Consider the following 18,778-nt stretch of genomic DNA (forward strand, 5'->3'; position numbering starts at 1 on the left):
AGTAGAGACGGGGTTTCACCATGTTGGCCAGGCTGGTCTCAAAACTCTTGACCTCAGGGATCCACCCACCTCGGCCTCCCAAAGTGCTGGGATTACAGGCGTGAGCCACCGTGCCCCGCCTCTTCAGTTTATTTCCTTAAGGACACAAACTTTAGAGCCAGACCCTGGATTCATATTCCACAATCATAGCTCTGCTGTTTACTAGCAGTTATTTCCTTTCAGTTTTTTACATAATCTTACTTTGAGCAATTATGTAATCTCTTGGTGCCTCTGTAAAATGGAGATGATAATAGTACCCATTTCACAGTGTTGCTGTAATGATTAAATCAGTATGAATAAAGCATTTAGTATACTGCCAAGAGCATCGTATAAATGTATCCAAGTATAAACTATTATTATGTTTATAAAATGAGATATTACTAATTAAATTTCACACAGGCAACATAAAAATACTTAAAAATTTTTTTTGGTGGGGAATTACCTTTTAAAAATTAAATTACTGGCTGGGCAGAGTGGCTCATGCCTGTAATCCCAGCACTTTGGGAGGCTGAGGCAGGCGGATCACTTGAGGTCAGGAGGTCGAGATCAGCCTAGCCAACATGGTGAAACCCCGTCTCTACTAAAAATACAAAAATTAGTCGGGCGTGGTTGTATGTGCCTGTAATCACAGCTATTTGGGAGGCTGAGGCAGGAGAATCACTTGAACCCGGGAGGTGGAGGTTACAGTGAGCCAACAGCGCACGACTGCACTCCAGCCTGGGAGATAGAGTGCGATTTTGTCTAGAAAAATAATAACCTGAAAATAAAATTAAATCACTTCATCTGGAGAAGCATTTTGCTGTGGCGTCTAACTTAGAACTGTACTGTGAGGAATACCGGTGAATTATTCGTTCCTTAATTCCGTGTTTTTTGAGTGTTTGCCAGGCGTGTGCTGCATTCTAGGAAGACAGGGAATTTACACAGCAGTAGAGGAAGCGGTAACTAAGGGAACGAATAAAGCCCAGGATAGTTACCCGGAATCTGCAGAAAGGCCTGGGAGGATTTGTGGTGTGCATGAAGCAGATGAGAGGCCTGGGCTGGACCGTGGTGACCGGGGGAGAGGGAGCGCAGATGAGAGGCCTGGGCTGGACCGTGGTGACCGGGGGAGAGGGAGCGCAGATGAGAGGCCTGGGCTGGACCGTGGTGACCGGGGGAGAGGGAGCGCAGATGAGAGGCCTGGGCTGGACCGTGGTGACCGGGGGAGAGGGAGCGCAGATGAGAGGCCTGGGCTGGACCGTGGTGACCGGGGGAGAGGGAGCGCAGATGAGAGGCCTGGGCTGGACCGTGGTGACCGGGGAGAGGGAGCGCAGATGAGAGGCCTGGGCTGGACCGTGGTGACCGGGGAGAGGAAACAAGGGCTGTCGGAGAGGGTGCTGGAGCCATGTTTTGCAGGGTCAGGACTCCAAGCAGCTGGGAGTATCTACGGGGAGTTTAAATTTCTTTTCAAGGAAGCTGTGACGAGAGGTTTTCCCCAGGGGAGTGTGCTGGTCTCATTTACATTTGCTGCAGTGTTTTCTGTCTGCTGCATCGAGAGTGAACTGGAGAGGGGCGGGCCCAGCCCGGCAGCAGACGGTGCAGCACTCCAGGGCTAGGCGGAGGGCGGCAGCGAGGCGGGAGGAAGTGCACGCAGTCAAGTCAGATCACACACATTTATTTTGGCGATGGACTTGACAGGTGGTGGTGAGGGCTTGGATGAGGAAGACAATGAGGAGGCATGGACGTTACCTAGATTTTTGGCTAAGTACCATTTTGACAATATGCATATATTCGCTCTATTATTAAACTTCCTTTTCATTTTGACATGATCCTTCTCAAAACTGTAAAGGTTCTAGTGTATGTGCTGCCCAAGTGAACATGAAAACCGCACATTTTTTAGGTATTTTAAAACTTTCCCAATCTAGATTTTTTTGCACTGCAGCCAAATTGTACAGTCGTTTCAGATTTCTTCTTGTTTTCTTGTTTAGTAATGGGAACCGCCTTTGTTGATATTTTGGGTATTTAATTGGGAGCATTTTACCTGTTAATTATGGCTGTTGAGGATTTAAACTCACTTTGTTTACCACCAGTCTTTTGAAGTTAGATTGCTGAGTATCCTGCCTGCCTGGGGAGTGTCAGAGCCTGGGAAGGCCTGCAGCTGTTGAGAGGCAGCTTTCCCTCCTCTGCGATTCCTGCTTCCGGCTTCTGTGGGCGATGAAGGGGTGTGGGATGGGAGGGGCACCTGGAGCTGCTGAGCCAGCTCCACCTGAGGCTCACTGTGTAACTTCATTGTTCTTTTCATCATGGCCTTCAGGGGTAGGAAGTCAGGCTTATGAGATGTTATCTGCTGTGGCTTAGGACTGGTATACCTCTTCAGTAAGTGGAATTTATTATTACTTTACTAAAATATGGCTTCTTCGTGTGAATGAAGTGAGATCAAGCATATAAAGCAATCTGAAAAGATTGCTTAAATTGTTGCATGTGGAATCAATTATTTTACTTTTTTCTAAGAAATGAAGAGAAACTGGGGAAAAAATTCGTTAGACAGTAATGCATAGAGATTTTTTACACCTAAATGAGAAGCCAGAAATTCATATAAAACATAAGAACTTCAAAAAGATTTCTTAGGCACAGAGTATTATTAAACACTCATGGATGTTTTTGATTTCCTATTACATTAAAATACTCAAATCAACTTCATATTCAGAACATTTAAAAATAGCTCAATCTTAAAAAGAAGATATAAAGTATTATCAGCTGTGCTTTTTGTGCGTAATTAGCATGTTGTGCCTGTGGAGGTGTAATGACTTCTAGCCTAATGATAGTATCATGATTAAAAGTTGAGATGGTAAAACGTGGAGCTCCAGCTGGGCGACACATTTGGTGACAGTTCAGAGATGACTCCAAAATAGGAGCCGTGCTATGTTAGTTCTTCGTAATCCCCCCTTCACCCATCAGTGAGTCGTGAAGGCTCTGATAAAAGAGCCTTTTAGAAATGCTTCCATTTGTTCCCTTTCTTACAGATTTAATGTGTGCCCAACATTTCCTTCAGTGCTGGACAGACTGCTGTGAAGGGACATCACCTTTTCCCTTTTTCCAAGATGGCTCAAGATTCAGTAGATCTTTCTTGTGATTATCAGTTTTGGATGCAGAAGCTTTCTGTGTGGGATCAGGCTTCCACTTTGGAAACCCAGCAAGACACCTGTGTTCACCTGGCTCGGTTCCAGGAGTTCCTGAGGAAGATGTATGAAGCCTTGAAAGAGATGGTAAGTAGTGGACCAAAATAATGGAATTATTTTCTGACTTCAGGGACTCTGCCACATTTCACCAAGACAGAATGCCACCCGGAGTCAGGACTTGTGGTGGTGAGTGAAGTGCCAATGGATTAGGAAGACAGATTACTCAAGAGCTGGTTTCCTAGTCTCCGATTTATTATATTATTAAAATTTCTTCTTGAGTAGCTGTATTGTCACATGAGTCTTCCTGACCAAGCAAGTTGTTTTTAAATAATCAAGATTTCATGCTTGTTGTCAAGTAGTAAATGGGATTCTTTTAAAGGCCTTCGTGTCCCTTGAATCCTGGAGAATTTGCTACATGCTTAACCTTTCCTCAACCCTCTTCTCAAGTGGGCTGTCCTAAGAGATGATAAATATTACGATCTCTTCTTATAAATGTAATACTTTTTATAAATATTAAGATTTTGAGTATCTTTACTATTATATAATTTATTGTTTTCAAAATTTACTATATTTTCATTTTGATGTTGTTTTTTTATGATAGATATTTTTATGATTTAGCACGTTTATATATTATGAGCTAGTATTTTGTATTTAATTTCAAAATGAAAAGCAAAATTGTCACTTAACAAAGTGTCCTTGTATTAAGCTTTTCTTCCCGGAATCAGAGAGTAAGTAGGAAATTTGAAGAATAATTTGTATTGATAGTATGAGTTCATACGTTTTTAGAAACTATAAGGAAAGATACAGTCTGTGTGAACAACCAATGCTAATTTAAAAAAATTTTTTTAATGAGACATATGGAACTTGACCTTTCTGTGGTCCCAGAACGTCTGGGACCAGCCTTGACGCTGGGACACGTGTGGGACGTGTTGCCGCAGGAGCGGAAAGTGCCTGTCGTGTCAGCTTGCTTGCATCTTATCCTATCCTAGTTTGCTTTTATTTCTGAGCTTTTATGAAAGGTAACAAGTGGAAAAAGGTCCAGTTGTACAATAGCGTGTGTGTGTGTTTTTAAATCTATTTGGTTGATCCTTTTTCTGTTTCAGGGTTTAGATTGTTACAGCCTAAGTATGATGTCATTTGCCATACAGTTATCAAAATAGTAATAAACAGAGATATATACATTTATGCTTTGGGTGCTTTTATTTCTTTTTACAAGTTCCAGATTCTCGTCCCTTTAAACCTTCTTCTTTGAAATAGTCTTACTGGAGCTGAGTTCGTAACCTCTCTTATGTTAGAATGAAAAACCAGGATAAAGATATGGGATTATATATCACCAATAATTTGTTTTCAATTCTTAAGCAGTCTTTGTTATTTTTAAATAAAGAAGCCTTTATTGGCTATTAAGTATGAGTAGAATTAATTTTGCAACACAATTGATTTTACCTATGTCATACATCTTAGTTTGGTGACCTCGTTTAAGGATGAAGTAAGGTGGGTGGTTGCTTTTTAAACTTTATTTGAATTACTTACCTAAAGATCTTCTCTAATCCTTTTTTGCTTACTTTTAAAAATGGTATACTAAACAAGAAGCATTCAAGCTCCCTCAACCTGTAATGTCAGTTCAGTCTTTCTGAGTTGCATAATGCCTTTACTGACCAAAATTTATTTTTCTTTCACAGGATTCTAATACAATCTTTGAAAGATTCCCCACAATTGATCAACTGTTGGCAAAAGCTTGTTGGAATCCTTTTATTTTAGCATACGGTAAGAATCCAAAACGTGTTCTCTCAAAATATAATCTTTGCATTGTTTCACAGAGGCTTACATTATGAACCTTTCTCCTATTTTTTTTTTTTATGGAACAACTTATCAAATGTATTCATTGTTTCATTACAAAGATGGCTTCCTACAGTGTTGTCCAGGTATGTGTGTGTAGGTTTGTATGGATACACACACACACACGCATGCACGCACCCATGTAGATCTTCAGGAAAATAGAGCTCTTTGTATTAGAGGACAGCAACTCCTAGATGATTTAAATATCTGTTTTTGCCTGTAATCGCTTTCATAACTTCATTTTAAATTCAATATAAAATAGCTATACTAATGATACTGAGTTAATTTTGTTTCACGGTTTCATAACTCACACACTGTTTCCGTGTTGTAAAGTCATTCTTGAGAGTCTGAATCCTGCTGTGACTTTGCCTTTGATGTTGGCCCCTGTGACTTTATTTAAGGGTGCCATTTTGGTTTTATCCAAGGTGGAGATGAATGTGGGGGCACTTTGGGGAGGTATTCCTTCATCGAGCTCCTGTCTGCTGTCCATCTCATTTCCTGTTTCATCTTCCACAACTATACCTCATGGTGGTAGCCGGGTCCTGTTACTAACAGTGCCTGAAGGCACTTTGTGGCAGGATTCCTTTCACACTCATTCTCCTTTGAAATAGCCTTACTGTGCTGAGGTAGGAGCTGCTGGGAGTGTCTCCATGGCCTCCAGCGTCTCCCTGTGATCCACTTACTTCACTGTCTGAGGTAGGAGCTGCTGGGAGTCTCCATGGCCTCCAGCGTCTCCCTGTGATCCACTTACTTCACTGTCTGATGCCCTGGAAGACAGCACGACTCTCAAGAGCAGGAACCATGGTTTTAGTTCTTTGTCATCCTAGGGCCTCCCAAGGAGCATGGCTGAGGTTTGCTTTAGATTGACTGTATTATTAGCTAATGTAATATTTACTTTTAAGATTTTTTAAAGTCAAAGACTAATTGCATAATGTAATGACATTAGAACCCAAAATAAAATGCATATTCCCCTTTGATGTTGTAAAGAATCCTATAGTTTCCCATTTCTAGGCTGTCGTAGTCATTATTGGAAGAGATGTGAACTAGGCGGGAAAGGAACAACATGTGTGTTTAGCCCTGTGAGCAGGCGTGCATGGACGCCCACACACTCAGCCTCCCTCATTCTGCCCCACCCTCGTATGTCCATCCTCCTTGCCACTTACACCTCTTTCCCCAACCCCTAAACTTCTTCAAGTTCTTGATTCAAAATGGCAGAACTAGTGAGGCAGCAGTGTGTTTGCCCATCAGGGCCACGCTTACCTGTCCTTGGTTTATCTATTGCAGTTAGGTCAGTGTTTCTCTAACATCTTTCACCAGAAATACATTATGTATATGTGTACGTGTGTATATGCATATGGATATGCACACACACGCACACACACACACAGTGAAACACATCTCATGAAAGAATACATACAATAGCACCCCCCCTTGACTTTCCACAGTTTCAGTTACAGTATAGTACAATAAGATATTTTGAGAGAAATGGAGAGATCACATTTACGTAACTTTTTTTTTTTTTGAGAGACAGAGTTTAGCTCTTGTCACCCAGGCTGGAGTGCAGTGGCGCCATCTTGGCTCACTGCAACCTCCACCTCCTGGGTTCAAGCAATTCTCCTGCCTCAGCCTCCCAAGTAGCTGGGATTACAGGCGCCTGCCACCACACCCAGCTGATTTTTGCATTTTTAACAGAGATGGGGTTTCACCATGTTGGCCAGGCTGGTCTTGAACTCCTGACCTCAGACGATTCTCCTGCCTCGGCCTCCCAAAGTGTCGGGATTACAGGTGTGAGCCACCGCGCCTGGCCTAAGGGTTTAACAAGGACAACAATATGATAAATCAACTGTAACAATACAGTGTAGTACATAACTTTTATTACACTATGTAGTTTCAGTTGATTTATTGCATTGTTGTCCTTGTTAATCCCTTACTGTGCCTAGTTTATAAGTTAAACTTTATCATAGGTATGTGTGTGTAGGAAATAAAACACTGTATTTAAGGTTTGGTACTGTTCTCAGTTTCAGACATCCCTGAGGGTCTTGGAACATTTCCCCCATTGATAAAGGGGGACTACTGTATTATTATTCTGTACAGTCCATATTCACTATATGAGTGGTGTTCATGACCCGATACTGATTTCATAACCCTTGATGCTTCTTGACCAAAAGTTTGAAGAACATTGATCTAGGCCAATATTGATGGCAGGAAAAAGGAAAAGAAATTGTTGAATGACCTTCATTTAAAAGCAGTACCCATTGTTAGGGGCTTCATGGATTTATTAACTGCTTTTTAGAAGGAAAGAAATTCTACGTCCTTTTGACGTACATGGTGGATGTAATACGTCCTCAAGTCAGAAATGTGAGAAACACGGGGAGGTTTATGATGTAGTGTGAGAGGCATTGCTCACTTTGAGCTGGGCACTGTTCTCTGTGGATTACATAATGGACCTAATTAATTCTTGATGACAGTGTTGCAGGGTAGATAATTATGGATTAGAGTCAGTGAGTCGCTTTCCCTAGAATACAACACTAAGAAGAGCCAGAACTCCACTCCTCATGTGACTTTAAAGTCCACCTTGCTGTAATGTTCTGTCCCTGTTGGATCACATCTTGTGATTGAAGTGTTCCAGTCTTGGCATTCCCACTAGCTAGCTTCACTTGCACATACATATTCATTCAGTACGTGTTTACCAATTATTATTATTATTATTTTTTTGGAGACGAAGTCTTGCCCTGTTGCCCAGGCTGGAGTGCAGTGCCGTGGTCTCGGCTCACTGCAACCTCCGCCTCCCGGGTTCAAGGGATTCTCCTGCCTCAGCCTCCTGACTAGCTGGGACTACAGGCATGCACCACCACATCCAGCTAATTTTTTGTATTTTTAGTAGAGACGGTGTTTCACTATGTTAGCCAGGATGGTCTCGATCTCCTGACCTCATGATCCGCCCACCTCGGCCTCCCAAAGTGCTGGGATTACACCACACCCAGCCTATAAAGTGTTTCTGTGTGTGTGTGCCAGCCCTTAGGAAAACGCGGCTCATCGTCTCTGCCCATTGGGAGCTTCCAGTCAGGGAAAAAGAGATACTTAAGCAGGTCAGCCTGGCTCAGTGTAACAGTTCTCTGATGGGAGTAGCAGCTGCTGAGAGGAAAGGAGGGTTTCTCAGGAGAGACCCTGCTGGGGCAGACTTGCAGATGTGATTCTCTAAGACAGGGCAACTGAACTTGTGGGGTCTCGTATTTCTTTGTAAAAGTGGGAGTTCAGACTGATTTATCCTGGTGTCCTTGAACTCGTATTTATGATCTTTCCTTAGCACCTTATCTGCATTACCTTGGCCCCTCCGACAACCAGAAACAAATTCTCCGTCCCTTTCTGTCTCAACGCTTGTGTTACCTTTTGAACTGCTCTTAAATTTCAGTTTCCTATTGAGGTGTGCCCTGGCTCTGAGCTCACAAAGGTGGCTGAACAGCACGAAACCCCGTGAGCAGTCAGATGTTGCATGTGTTGGACCTATTGTTTCACTGGTTGCCTGGAAGGGATCTTTTCTTATGGTTTTATAATATCAAAATTGCTTTTCTTTTTTGTTTTTTGAGATGGAGTCTTGCTCTGTTGCCCAGGCTGGAGTGCAGGGCATGATCTCGGCTCACTGCAACCTCCGCCTCCCAGGTTCACGCCATTCTCCTGCCTCAGCCTCCCAAGTAGCTGGGACTACAGGCGCGTGCCACCACGCCCGGCTAATTTTTGTGTGTGTGTGTTTTTAGTAGAGACGGGGTTTCACTGTGTTGGCCAGGATAGTCTCAATCTCCTGACCTCGTGATCCGCCCGCCTTGGCCTCCCAAAGTGCTGGGATTACAGGTGTGAGTCACCATGCCCAGCCCAAAATTGCTTTTTAATTATAGTAAAAGCAAACTGTTTTCATCATGGAAAAAAGTAAGTAATACGTAGTGTTCATGGAGAACAGGATCAGAAAAGGGTAATAAGGAAGGAGGGAAGAGTTGGAAATGAAAAGATACTGAAAAGAGAAGAGAAGAAATTGATAATAATGGAAAGTTAGAGAATACCTTTTTATTTGGTGATGTCCTCAGTGTAAAAATACTGCCTTCACCTTCTGAAATTCTGGTCCATTGCTTCTAACTCTGCCCTCGTGATTAAGCATGACAGCTGTTACCTCTCTTCTTCACTATTCGCTCTCTATTTCTGTATAACAAATTTCCGCCAAACTTAGCAGCTTAAAACAGTGAATATTTATTGTCTTAAACATTTGCTGCCTTCATACTTTATAGAATTAAAGTTTAAAGAATTGCATTAGCTTTTATGTGGAATTTCAATTCTAGATATCAAAAAGTAAAATATAAGGTGGCAAGTGTATGTTGTTATCTTCCTTTCCTTTCCACTCATTTGTAGAATCCAAATTTACACTAAGATGGACTGTCAGCGACTGTCCCTGCAATGAATCCAAGGCAGTTTCCCATCTCACTTAACATGCCTTGTGGGATGCTCCAGCCTGAGTTCAAGGCCTCTAGGGTGGAGTCTGACAGATGCCAGCCCCTGGAGTGAGTGCTGGTGGCACTCGTGAATAGCAGTCTGGGGCTCATGTTCGTAAATTGCCTAAGCAAAGCCGTAAGCTCATTAGCATTTCGGTGCGTGGACTCTGGGCGCGGAAAGTCGCCCCCTAGAGGTTGGGTGGAAGTTTCTCTGGCTCCTTCTCTTTTTTTATTTTTTGGGAGAAAAATAAAAAATAATAAACTGTTTGAAGTAAGTTTGTGTAATCACTCCACACCTGGGGAAACTCCCAGTTTTGGGTATTCTTTTAGATTTAAGCTTCATAAACTGACATTTCCTTTCTTTTTTTCCTTTTTTTTTTCGGTGGTGAGTGGTGTTTGGAAATGATCCCCATCAGATTACATTCTTTTTAACAGCCTGCTGCATGTGTAAGGATGTCATTGGGTGCATCTGTCACACTTGCTACATGAAGCTAGGTAGAATTTCTTCTAATATTTAAACTATGGGAAGCATAACAGTCACATTTTTAATTAGTGGCGTTGGTTCAGCCTGAAGAATCATAGGATCTTTAGTGGTTAAATTATACAACTCTTGAAATGAACTGATCTCAGGCAAGCCAGTGCTTTATAATACTTTATTTGAACTCATAAAAACTAGGGGAAAAAAATGAATGGCCTCAGAATAACCCCTGATAAAGTTTTTTCAGAGATGTTAGTTATTGGAAAAGCTTAAGCTATGTATGTTCATGGGAAAAAATGAGTTTAAAAATTACTGTTAGCAATCTTTAGTTTGTGGATAAAAATACAGAAGTCGCTTACTAGAGTTGGTATTGTTCTTATTTCTTTGTTAATGGAGTCCTTAGAAATGCTGGGTTTTGGCCAGGCACGGTGGCTCATGCCTGTAATCCCAGCACTTTGGGAGGCCATGGCAGGAGGATCAGTTGAACTCAGGAGTTGGAGACCAGCCTGGGCAACATGGTGAGATCCCTTCTCTACAAAAAATACAAAAATTAGCCAGGTGTGTGGCACGCACCTGTGGTCCCAGCTACTCAGGAGGCTGAGGTGGGAGAATGGCTTGAGGCTGGGAAGTGGATGTTTCACTGAGCTGAGATCATGCCACTGCACTCCAGCCTGGGTGACAGAGCGAGACCGTGTCTCAGAAAAAAGAGAAAGCTTGGGTTTATCAGATTGCAGAAGATGAGGTGGTAGAGAGGACTGATTCCGGGCACCGGGTATCTTGGCCTCACCTCCATGGCCTTGTAAAGTCTGAAGTTGCTTTGCCCTAGCTCGGGTACTGACATCTTCAGTTTCTAGGCCTCGTTTTTGTTTCTTAATTGTGTTATACAATCTTCGCTGGAATAGACTCAGTCACCACAAGAGGAAAAAGAAAGTGGTTCATCAAGTGGATGTTTCTGCAGAATGTAAGATTTCAAAGTTCAGATTTGTATTGCATGTTTGGTAAAGTTTTGTGTTTTAAAGAATTTACATTTTAGAGTAAAGAAGCATGTAAGAGACTTCTATTTTATCCAAACACTTGGTACTAAAAATATTTTTTAAAGCAATCCTTTTTATTAAATTTATTTTTAACAAGTGAAGATATTTTGGCAAATTAGAAAATTAAAAGATTAAATCAGAAATATTGGCTACTCACTGCCTGTAACCATTAAGTTGCCTTAGAAAGGTCGAAATTACTAACCGCTGGAAATGTGAAAACCTGATCATGAGGAAAGCCCAGTTCTCCGAGTTCTTTCCGTGTTTCTCATTTGGCTTTAAAAATTGCTACTGTTACAGAAAGGAAATTGACCACACAAGAGTTAAGTGATCCCAAGGCCACAAGAAGGAAAACACTCCACAAAGTTAAGCTTAGGGAATTCTGAAGGACAGCTAGGAGAGCGAAGATAGAGTGAGGGAAAATATTCCTGTCAGCAGAAAGAGAGTGTGCGAAGTGTGGTGGTGAGAAAGCAAACGTTACGTTCGGGGATACTTGTACTGTGAACGTAGTAGTTTGAGATTTTCCTAAATATAATGTTTCAAATATTTTTATATTGATTATTTTTTCTGCTTAATAAAACTTACTCATTAAGTTTTCCTTTTTGTAGATGAAAGCCAAAAAATTCTAATATGGTGCTTATGTTGTCTAATTAACAAAGAACCACAGAATTCTAGACAATCAAAACTTAACTCCTGGGTACAGGTAAGAGAGTAAATCTTGCTCTGCACTTCTTTGAATTAAATTGATTATTTAAAAGTGCTGCTTAAAAAATTGTTGGGGGGGATCCAGTTCTGTGATGTTTTAGAAACTTTTTCGAACATACCCTTCACTGTTACCTTATCTTGCTGGGTAAAAAGTTTTTCAAGAGATTTCAATTTTGCTCGACTGTGAATTCCAAAAGATACAATTCTTCAGGGTGAAGACCTAATGTTGAGTGGTTTTGAAAAACTTCTTTCAGGTGATTAATGTATTCCGTTTCACTCTAACAACTGCTAGCCTTCAAAAAATTGTTTTTGCTTACCAACCTGGTTTAGATTCCTTTCCACCTGCTTCCCTGCCTCTCTCAAAATCTGTTTTGTAGTAACCTGAAAACTCAGCAGTGCGGCGGGAGCAGCACTCTTTATTTTGTGTCCGGAAGTTGGCACCTGGGCCAGCATGTGCACAGACTAGATCTTGGTGCTGCGTGGCCTCTGCTGCTCACACTTTGCAACTGGCTACCTACTGTGCTAGTCCAGATAGCTGACAGCTTCCTAGATTTCCCTGTCTGCTTCTGCTTTCTCCCGAAGGGCAGGCGTCAGGTGGAGCTGTGGTGAGGCTGGGCTGCAGCTGCCATCATCAGCAGCGCATTGGCTGTTCTTTTCTGTTCCCCACACTGCCTTCTGCAGCAACCCCAGGACTTGCCGGTGCCGGTCAGACTCCACTTAGTGTGCATGTGGTTCAGATTAGCTGCTTAGCATTATGAAATCGTCCAAACAGATGAGTGCATATGGTTTTGTCTGTCAGTCTGACTGGTGAGATTGTTACATTCACTGCTTTTTATGATTTCTTTGTTTTAGACACAATTGCTAACAGAGATGATGAAGACTGTATTTATATTTTTCTGTTTGAAAGAATAGAAGGGAGTCAGAGGGATTGGGCAATGGAAGGAAAGAATACAAACTTTAATTGGAAGGAAAATTAATGTAAGGAACTGAAGAAAGGAACGGATAAGTAGAATTAGGGAAGAAGGAATGCGTAACAAGGCCTACGAAACAAAATAACATATTTAGTCCTTAATTGTTTTCATTGCTGCTTTTATTGAATATTTGATATTTTAATGCATATTTAGCATATAATTTTGCATTAGATAGCTCATTGAGTCCTGAAGTGGGCCATCTAATGAAGTGTTTTTAGCGTGACTGGGTTAACTTTCTTCATTTAACTCATGACTTTATTAGCCTATTTAAAAATTTCTAGCCTTACATTTTATTCTGTGTTTTCCTTGTTTAATACTCTATCTACTTATTAGTAGGTACTTATTAAGTATAGTTGAGGGAGTTAAAACACTTAATCCGTGCCTTCAGGGAATTCCCAGACTGGTAACAGGTCACTCCAGGGTAACGTGGTTGGGTTATGACTAGAGCTGTGTTTAGGTATGATGGTGACGTAGAGGGGGACACTTACTTTCACGTGGGGGTTTGGAGACATTTCCTGGGGCAGGTGACGTGTTAATTGAATTCTGAAGGACAGCTAGGAGAGCAAGGATATAGTTAGGGAGAATATTCCTGTCAGTATAAATACACTATGCAAAGTATGGTGGTGAGAAAGCAAACGTATTCAGGGGACTGCGGGTGCTTAGGTGTGCCTGGAACTTGGGGTTTTGTGGAGTTGGTGATGAAGCACGAAGCCAGAGAGACTGGCAAGTACAGTCCTTGCATATGACTGTAGGAGGTTTTCATCTTGATAGCAGTGGGGCAGCCACCAGAGTATTTAAACAGAGAGATCGTGCCTGGGCGCGGTGGCTCACGCCTGTAATCCCAGCACTTTGGGAGGCCAAGGTGGGCAAAACATGACGTCAGGAGATCAAAACCATCCTGGCTAACATGGTGAGACCTTGTCTCTACTAAAAATACAAAAAATTAGCCAGGCGTGGTAGTGGGCGCCTGTAGTCCCAGCTACTAGGGAGGCTGAGGCAGGAGAATCGCTTGAGCCTGCGAGGCAGAGGTTGCAGTGAGCTGATACCATGCCACTGTACTCTAGCCTGGGTGACGGAGCAAGACTCTGTCTCAAAAAGAAAAAAAAAAAAAGTCAGAGAAATCATGAAATCATGTTGCCAGTGTGAGTTTTAGAGACTAACAGCAAAAGGAAGTTGGTTGAGAAGAGGCCAAGGTTAGACATTGGAAGCTATTGTACTGATAAGTTGAGAAATTGAGAGGGCCTCAAGGAAATGGAGGAGGGGGCCCGATTTATAAAATATTAATAAGGTAAATTCCCAGCAGGTATAATGGCAGATTAAATGTCGATATACTTAGGCATAGCTGGAAATGTACAGAGAGCAGGTGAATATCCCATTCTCAGGGGACCAAGCTGATTTGCTGGCAGAGGGTTGAAAGTCAGCCACCTGTGGGAATAGTGGAAGCCTTAGGTGAGGTGGGTGCTGGGACAGGGGCCCAGGGGAACTGGAGAGAGCCTTGGGAGACACTGACCTTAAGGGGAAGTGGAAGAATGATTGATGCTGCAGAATACAAGGAGGGGTCCAAGAAGTAGAAGGAGAGAAGCAATGGAGAATTAGTGCACATTCATATCTAATGCCGTAGAGCAGCGCCGTCTAGTAGGAATAAAATACATGCTGCATAGATAATGGTAAACTCTCCAGGTGCTGCTTTAAGAAACATAAAAAGAAATAGTTAAAATTAATTTTAAGAAGATATTTTACCTAATTCAGTATATCCCAAATACCATCGTTTCAACATGTAATCAATATTAAAATTACTAATGAGATTCTAATCTTTCTCATGATGTATCTTTGAAATCCAGTGTGTGTGTTACACTAACACTTACATCTACGTGTTGTATCTTCATTCAGACATTAAATTTTCTTTGCAAGTTCTTGATCTGTATTTAGATTTTATAAAATATAGGGTTGAAAAAGTAGATTCACATACCCAAGTTGTTCCAAGGAATTTTATAACTGAATCAAGAATCGGTGTTTAAATTAAACTTGAATTAAAATTAAATAAAAGTTCATTTACTCCCTGGTGCTTCCTGCACTGCAGTGCTCTGCAGCCACATGTGGCAGGTGGCCCCTGTGTTGGACAGGGTGGCTGTGGAGCATAAGGCAGAAGGGTCGAGAAACGCTACTTGGATTCAGCCACTGTGAGCAAAGACTCGGTGAGGAGAGGTTTGGTGAGAGGTGGAGGGGAATAGCCAGATTGCTCCAGACTGAGAAATGATGGGGAGGTGAGGAAGCAGAGATGATAAACTTCACTCTTTCAAGAAACTTGGCGGTAAAGGAGGGAGGACTTTGGCAGTGAAGGAGGTGATAGCCAGACTAGGGTGTGGTTGGCTGAATTGAGCAAGTCCTGAACATGCTTTACATTGAGATGAATGTGCGGGTAGGGAGCAGGTGAGGATGTGGGAGGTTGGGAAAACGGTTTCCCTCCTTAGTTACCAAGCAAGCCTGAACTAAATAACATGAACCGATAAAACGATGTCTAAGAACATATTAATGATTCAACTCTTAACAATTTATTGTTAACATATTAATTATTTAACTCTTAACTCTAAAGCTAATTACATTGCCCATCATCAGTCAGTACATACATAATCTCATGTTGGCCATAAATGCAGCAAGATAGAAGGTAGTCTGTAGGTTGGTTTATAAATCAGTTCACATCTCGGGTGTACTTGATTTTATCTTAGAGGTGATATTTTCTTCGTGGAGGTTTTAGAGTGACATGGTACACGTTAAAGATGTGTACCTTGTCATGCAATATCCTTGTGAACATTATAAAACAGCCATATTTTAATGTTTGCTAATTCATTCAGCAAGTATTTATTAGGGCCTGCCATGTGCCGGGATGTTCTAATTGTGGTAATAAAATCTTGGGTCATTCTGTGTTGTTGGAGCATTACAAGTATGATTGAAATACCCTAAATCGAAAACTAATAATTTCTATGGTAAATTACAAAATTCAGTAAACATTCATTAATTAATAAATTTGAAAATGACAGACTGAGTTGTATTTTTAGCACAGAGAAAAAATGCTTCTGTTTGACACTTGACATGTTAGCATGTGTTATATTGGAAACACATCAGTAAAATGTTTTGGAGTTTTACTGACAACCTTGAATGTGCCGTCATAGAGCACCACCTCAACAGCTCTTCTTACAGTTCAGAGACGAAGTTCCGGGACTCCTTCACATATTTTGGGAATATGTGGTCTTGAAAAACGTAGTTTTACTGGTGAATCCACTGAACAGATACTTTTTGAGCACCTACTGTTTGCCAGGCACTACTGTAGAGGCTGAGGATACAGCACTGGACCTAGAAAGACGGTCTTTTCTCAGATGCTACAATAGATGGGGGAGGTTTCCAGGGCCTGCCAAATGTAGGAGGATGCCTGTCTTCTCTGGCAAAACCATACCACTATTATTTTTTATTCTGATGAAACACACACACACACACACACACACACACACACATACACCAGGGTGCCAGGAACACACACACACACACACACACACACACACCAGGGTGCCAGGAACACACACACACACACACACACACACACACACACACACCAGGGTGCCAGGAACACACACACACACACACACACACACACACACACACACACACACACACACACGCACCAGGGTGCCAGGAACAGAGATCCGAAGGTGGTGTATTCTATCTGTATTCCCTTTCGAAATGCAGTACTAAGCAATATCCAGATAGCTTCTGTCCTCTACGTTCTTCTTTTTCAAAAAAAAACTTAAAGATCTAACAGACTTACACAAAACATAAATGCCAAGCTTAACAAGTTGTGAAAGATCCTTGTAATCACCACCCAAGGAAATAGAACAGAACACTGACTGCTTCTGGACGCCCCTGCCCGCTATGTGCCCCTTGTTGCTTTTTTTTTTTTTTTTTTTTTTTGAGATGGAGTTTCGCTCTTGTTGCCCAGGCTGGAGTGCAATGGTACAGTCTCGGCTCGCTGCAACCTCTGCCTGCCGGGTTCAAGCGATTCTTCTGCCTCAACCTCCTGAGTAGCTGGGATTACAGGCGTGTGCCACCGTGCCCAGGTAATTTTGTATTTTGAGTAGAGATGGGGTTTCTCCATGTTGGTCAGGCTGGTCTCAAACTCCCCACCTCAGGTGATCAGCCCACCTCAGTCTCCCAAAGTGTTGGGATTACAGGTGTGAGCCACCGCGCCCGGCCACTTTGTGCCTTATTTAATAAATTTTTCTGCACTCCAAGGTCATAAAGTTCTTCCATATTATCTTCTAAGAGCATGTTGGTTTGCTTTTCCCATGTAAGTCTGTGATCCACCTGTAACTTTTATGGTATGGTGTAAGGTAGTAAGTAGTCCACTTTCATCTCATTTGCACATTGATATCCCATTGGCTGGCACCGTTATTGAAAATCATTTCCCAGTGATCTGTGGTGCTACCTTCGTCATGCATCAGGTGCCTTGGGTCCACAGGTGTGATCCTGAATCTGTCCGTTGTTTTTGTTGTTTATCTTTGGTATTAATCTTAGTATCAACTTGACTGGACACAAGGTCCTGATGACATTACTCCGTGTGTTTCTGTGAGGGTGTCTTGGGGTGAGATTAGCATTTAAATTGGTTGACTGAGTAAAGCAGAATGCGCATCCCAATATGGGTGGGCCCTGTCTCAGTGACAAGCCTGACTAGAACCAGAAGGCTGAGACTCCCCTGAGGAAGAGAGAAGTCCTCCTGCCTGAAAGCTTGTCCTTTTCCTGCTTTCACACTCAGACTGAAGCATCACCTCTTCCTGGTCTAAAGCCTGCTGGCCTTCTGACTGAAACTAGACCAGTGACTCTCCTGGTTATCCGGGCATTGGCTCTCTTGGGTCTCTGACTTGCTGGCTACTGTAATGGTGTTAGCTGATTCCTGATAATAAATCCCTGTGTATGTGTGTGTCTATCTCATTGGTTCAGTTTCTCTGGAGAACTCTGACAGATACACTATCTTTATGCCAGTTCCACATTGTCGTCACTCTGACAAATACACTATCTTTATGCCAGTTCCACATTGTCGTCATTAATGTGGCCTTCTGAGTATCTTGCTCTCCAGGAGGAAGTTCTTCCATCTTGTAAGACGCCTTGGCTAATGTTGGAACTTAGCATTAACTGTTACATAAATTTTAGAATGTGTGTGTCAGGTTTCACTAAAACACAGAATAACTTGTTGGCATTTTGATTGGCATTGTAATTAGTCAATTTGGTGAGAATCTCAATGGCCACTATCCTCTAAGGGAAAATTGGTTTTTCTGTTTTGTGTACTGTTACTAGCAAATTGAACAGTACCTGGCACAGTATAAATTTTTGAATGAATTAATGAATATATGATATGAATAAATGAATGACAAGTTGTACAAATTTGTTTCAGATAATCTTCCTGATAACTTTGAAACATTTTTGCCAACATTTAATTAGCATAACATTTTAATGAGGCTGATGATTAGCTTGCAGAAGTATCTGTGCTACCATTTCCCAGTTTTCTTAGGTTGCATTCATAGTCGTATTTTTAATCTCTGACTTCTTTGGAGGGATCCTTTGAAGCCAGGTGTCCATCTGATGGTTCCTTAAGTTAGATACAGCAGACCTTCCTTACTAGTCACATGGAAACCATAATGCGTATCCTGAGAGGAAGTGGGAACTGGAGGGGCTCCTGCCAGCCCTCTGTGGGGTGGAATCCCCACCCTTCCCTCAGGGTCCCACTTGGACTACTTGTGACACATGACCATCTATCATCTAGACCGGCTAAGGTTGTAGTGCAGGTACCTTTGTGAAATATTAATAAAGCTTGATTTCTTCTTACATATAAACATTCTAATGTTGTTTTTACATCTCAGTGGACTATCTTGTGCACTATTTGGAGTACACACCCCAACTTTATTAAGCAGTCATAAATTTTGATAAAATCCACATGCTACCTTGGTATATGCAACTTCTCTTCACCTTTTCTCAACCCTAATATCTTTCCATTTTCCATTTTTGCACCCACGTACCATGAAGGCCACTCCCTGATCTT

At 41.9% G+C, this 18,778-nt stretch overlaps 1 protein-coding gene across 46 annotated transcripts in view; it reads left to right on the top strand.

The window, feature by feature from the left end:
- Positions 1-18,778, top strand: part of FANCC (FA complementation group C) — a 221,913-nt gene that overhangs the window by 62,903 nt on the left and 140,232 nt on the right. For 28 of the 46 annotated variants that reach the window (XR_012424987.1, XR_012424988.1, XR_012424989.1 and 25 more), the window contains 3 exons: positions 3,039-3,281; positions 4,874-4,958; positions 11,626-11,720. Coding sequence is in view for 35 of the 46 variants with exons in the window: in XM_074018021.1 (XP_073874122.1) it covers positions 3,117-3,281; positions 4,874-4,958; positions 11,626-11,720 (345 nt within the window). In the remaining 11 variants the exon portion in view is untranslated. Of the gene's footprint in view, positions 1-1,606; positions 2,392-3,038; positions 3,282-4,873; positions 4,959-11,625; positions 11,721-18,778 lie in introns of those variants that run through there. The other 18 variants (XM_074018018.1, XM_074018031.1, XM_074018027.1 and 15 more) reach the window with 4 other exon arrangements.

This window comes from Macaca fascicularis, chromosome 15 (assembly GCF_037993035.2).
Source record: "Macaca fascicularis isolate 582-1 chromosome 15, T2T-MFA8v1.1".
In the NCBI taxonomy this organism is placed as follows: Eukaryota; Metazoa; Chordata; class Mammalia; order Primates; family Cercopithecidae; genus Macaca; species Macaca fascicularis.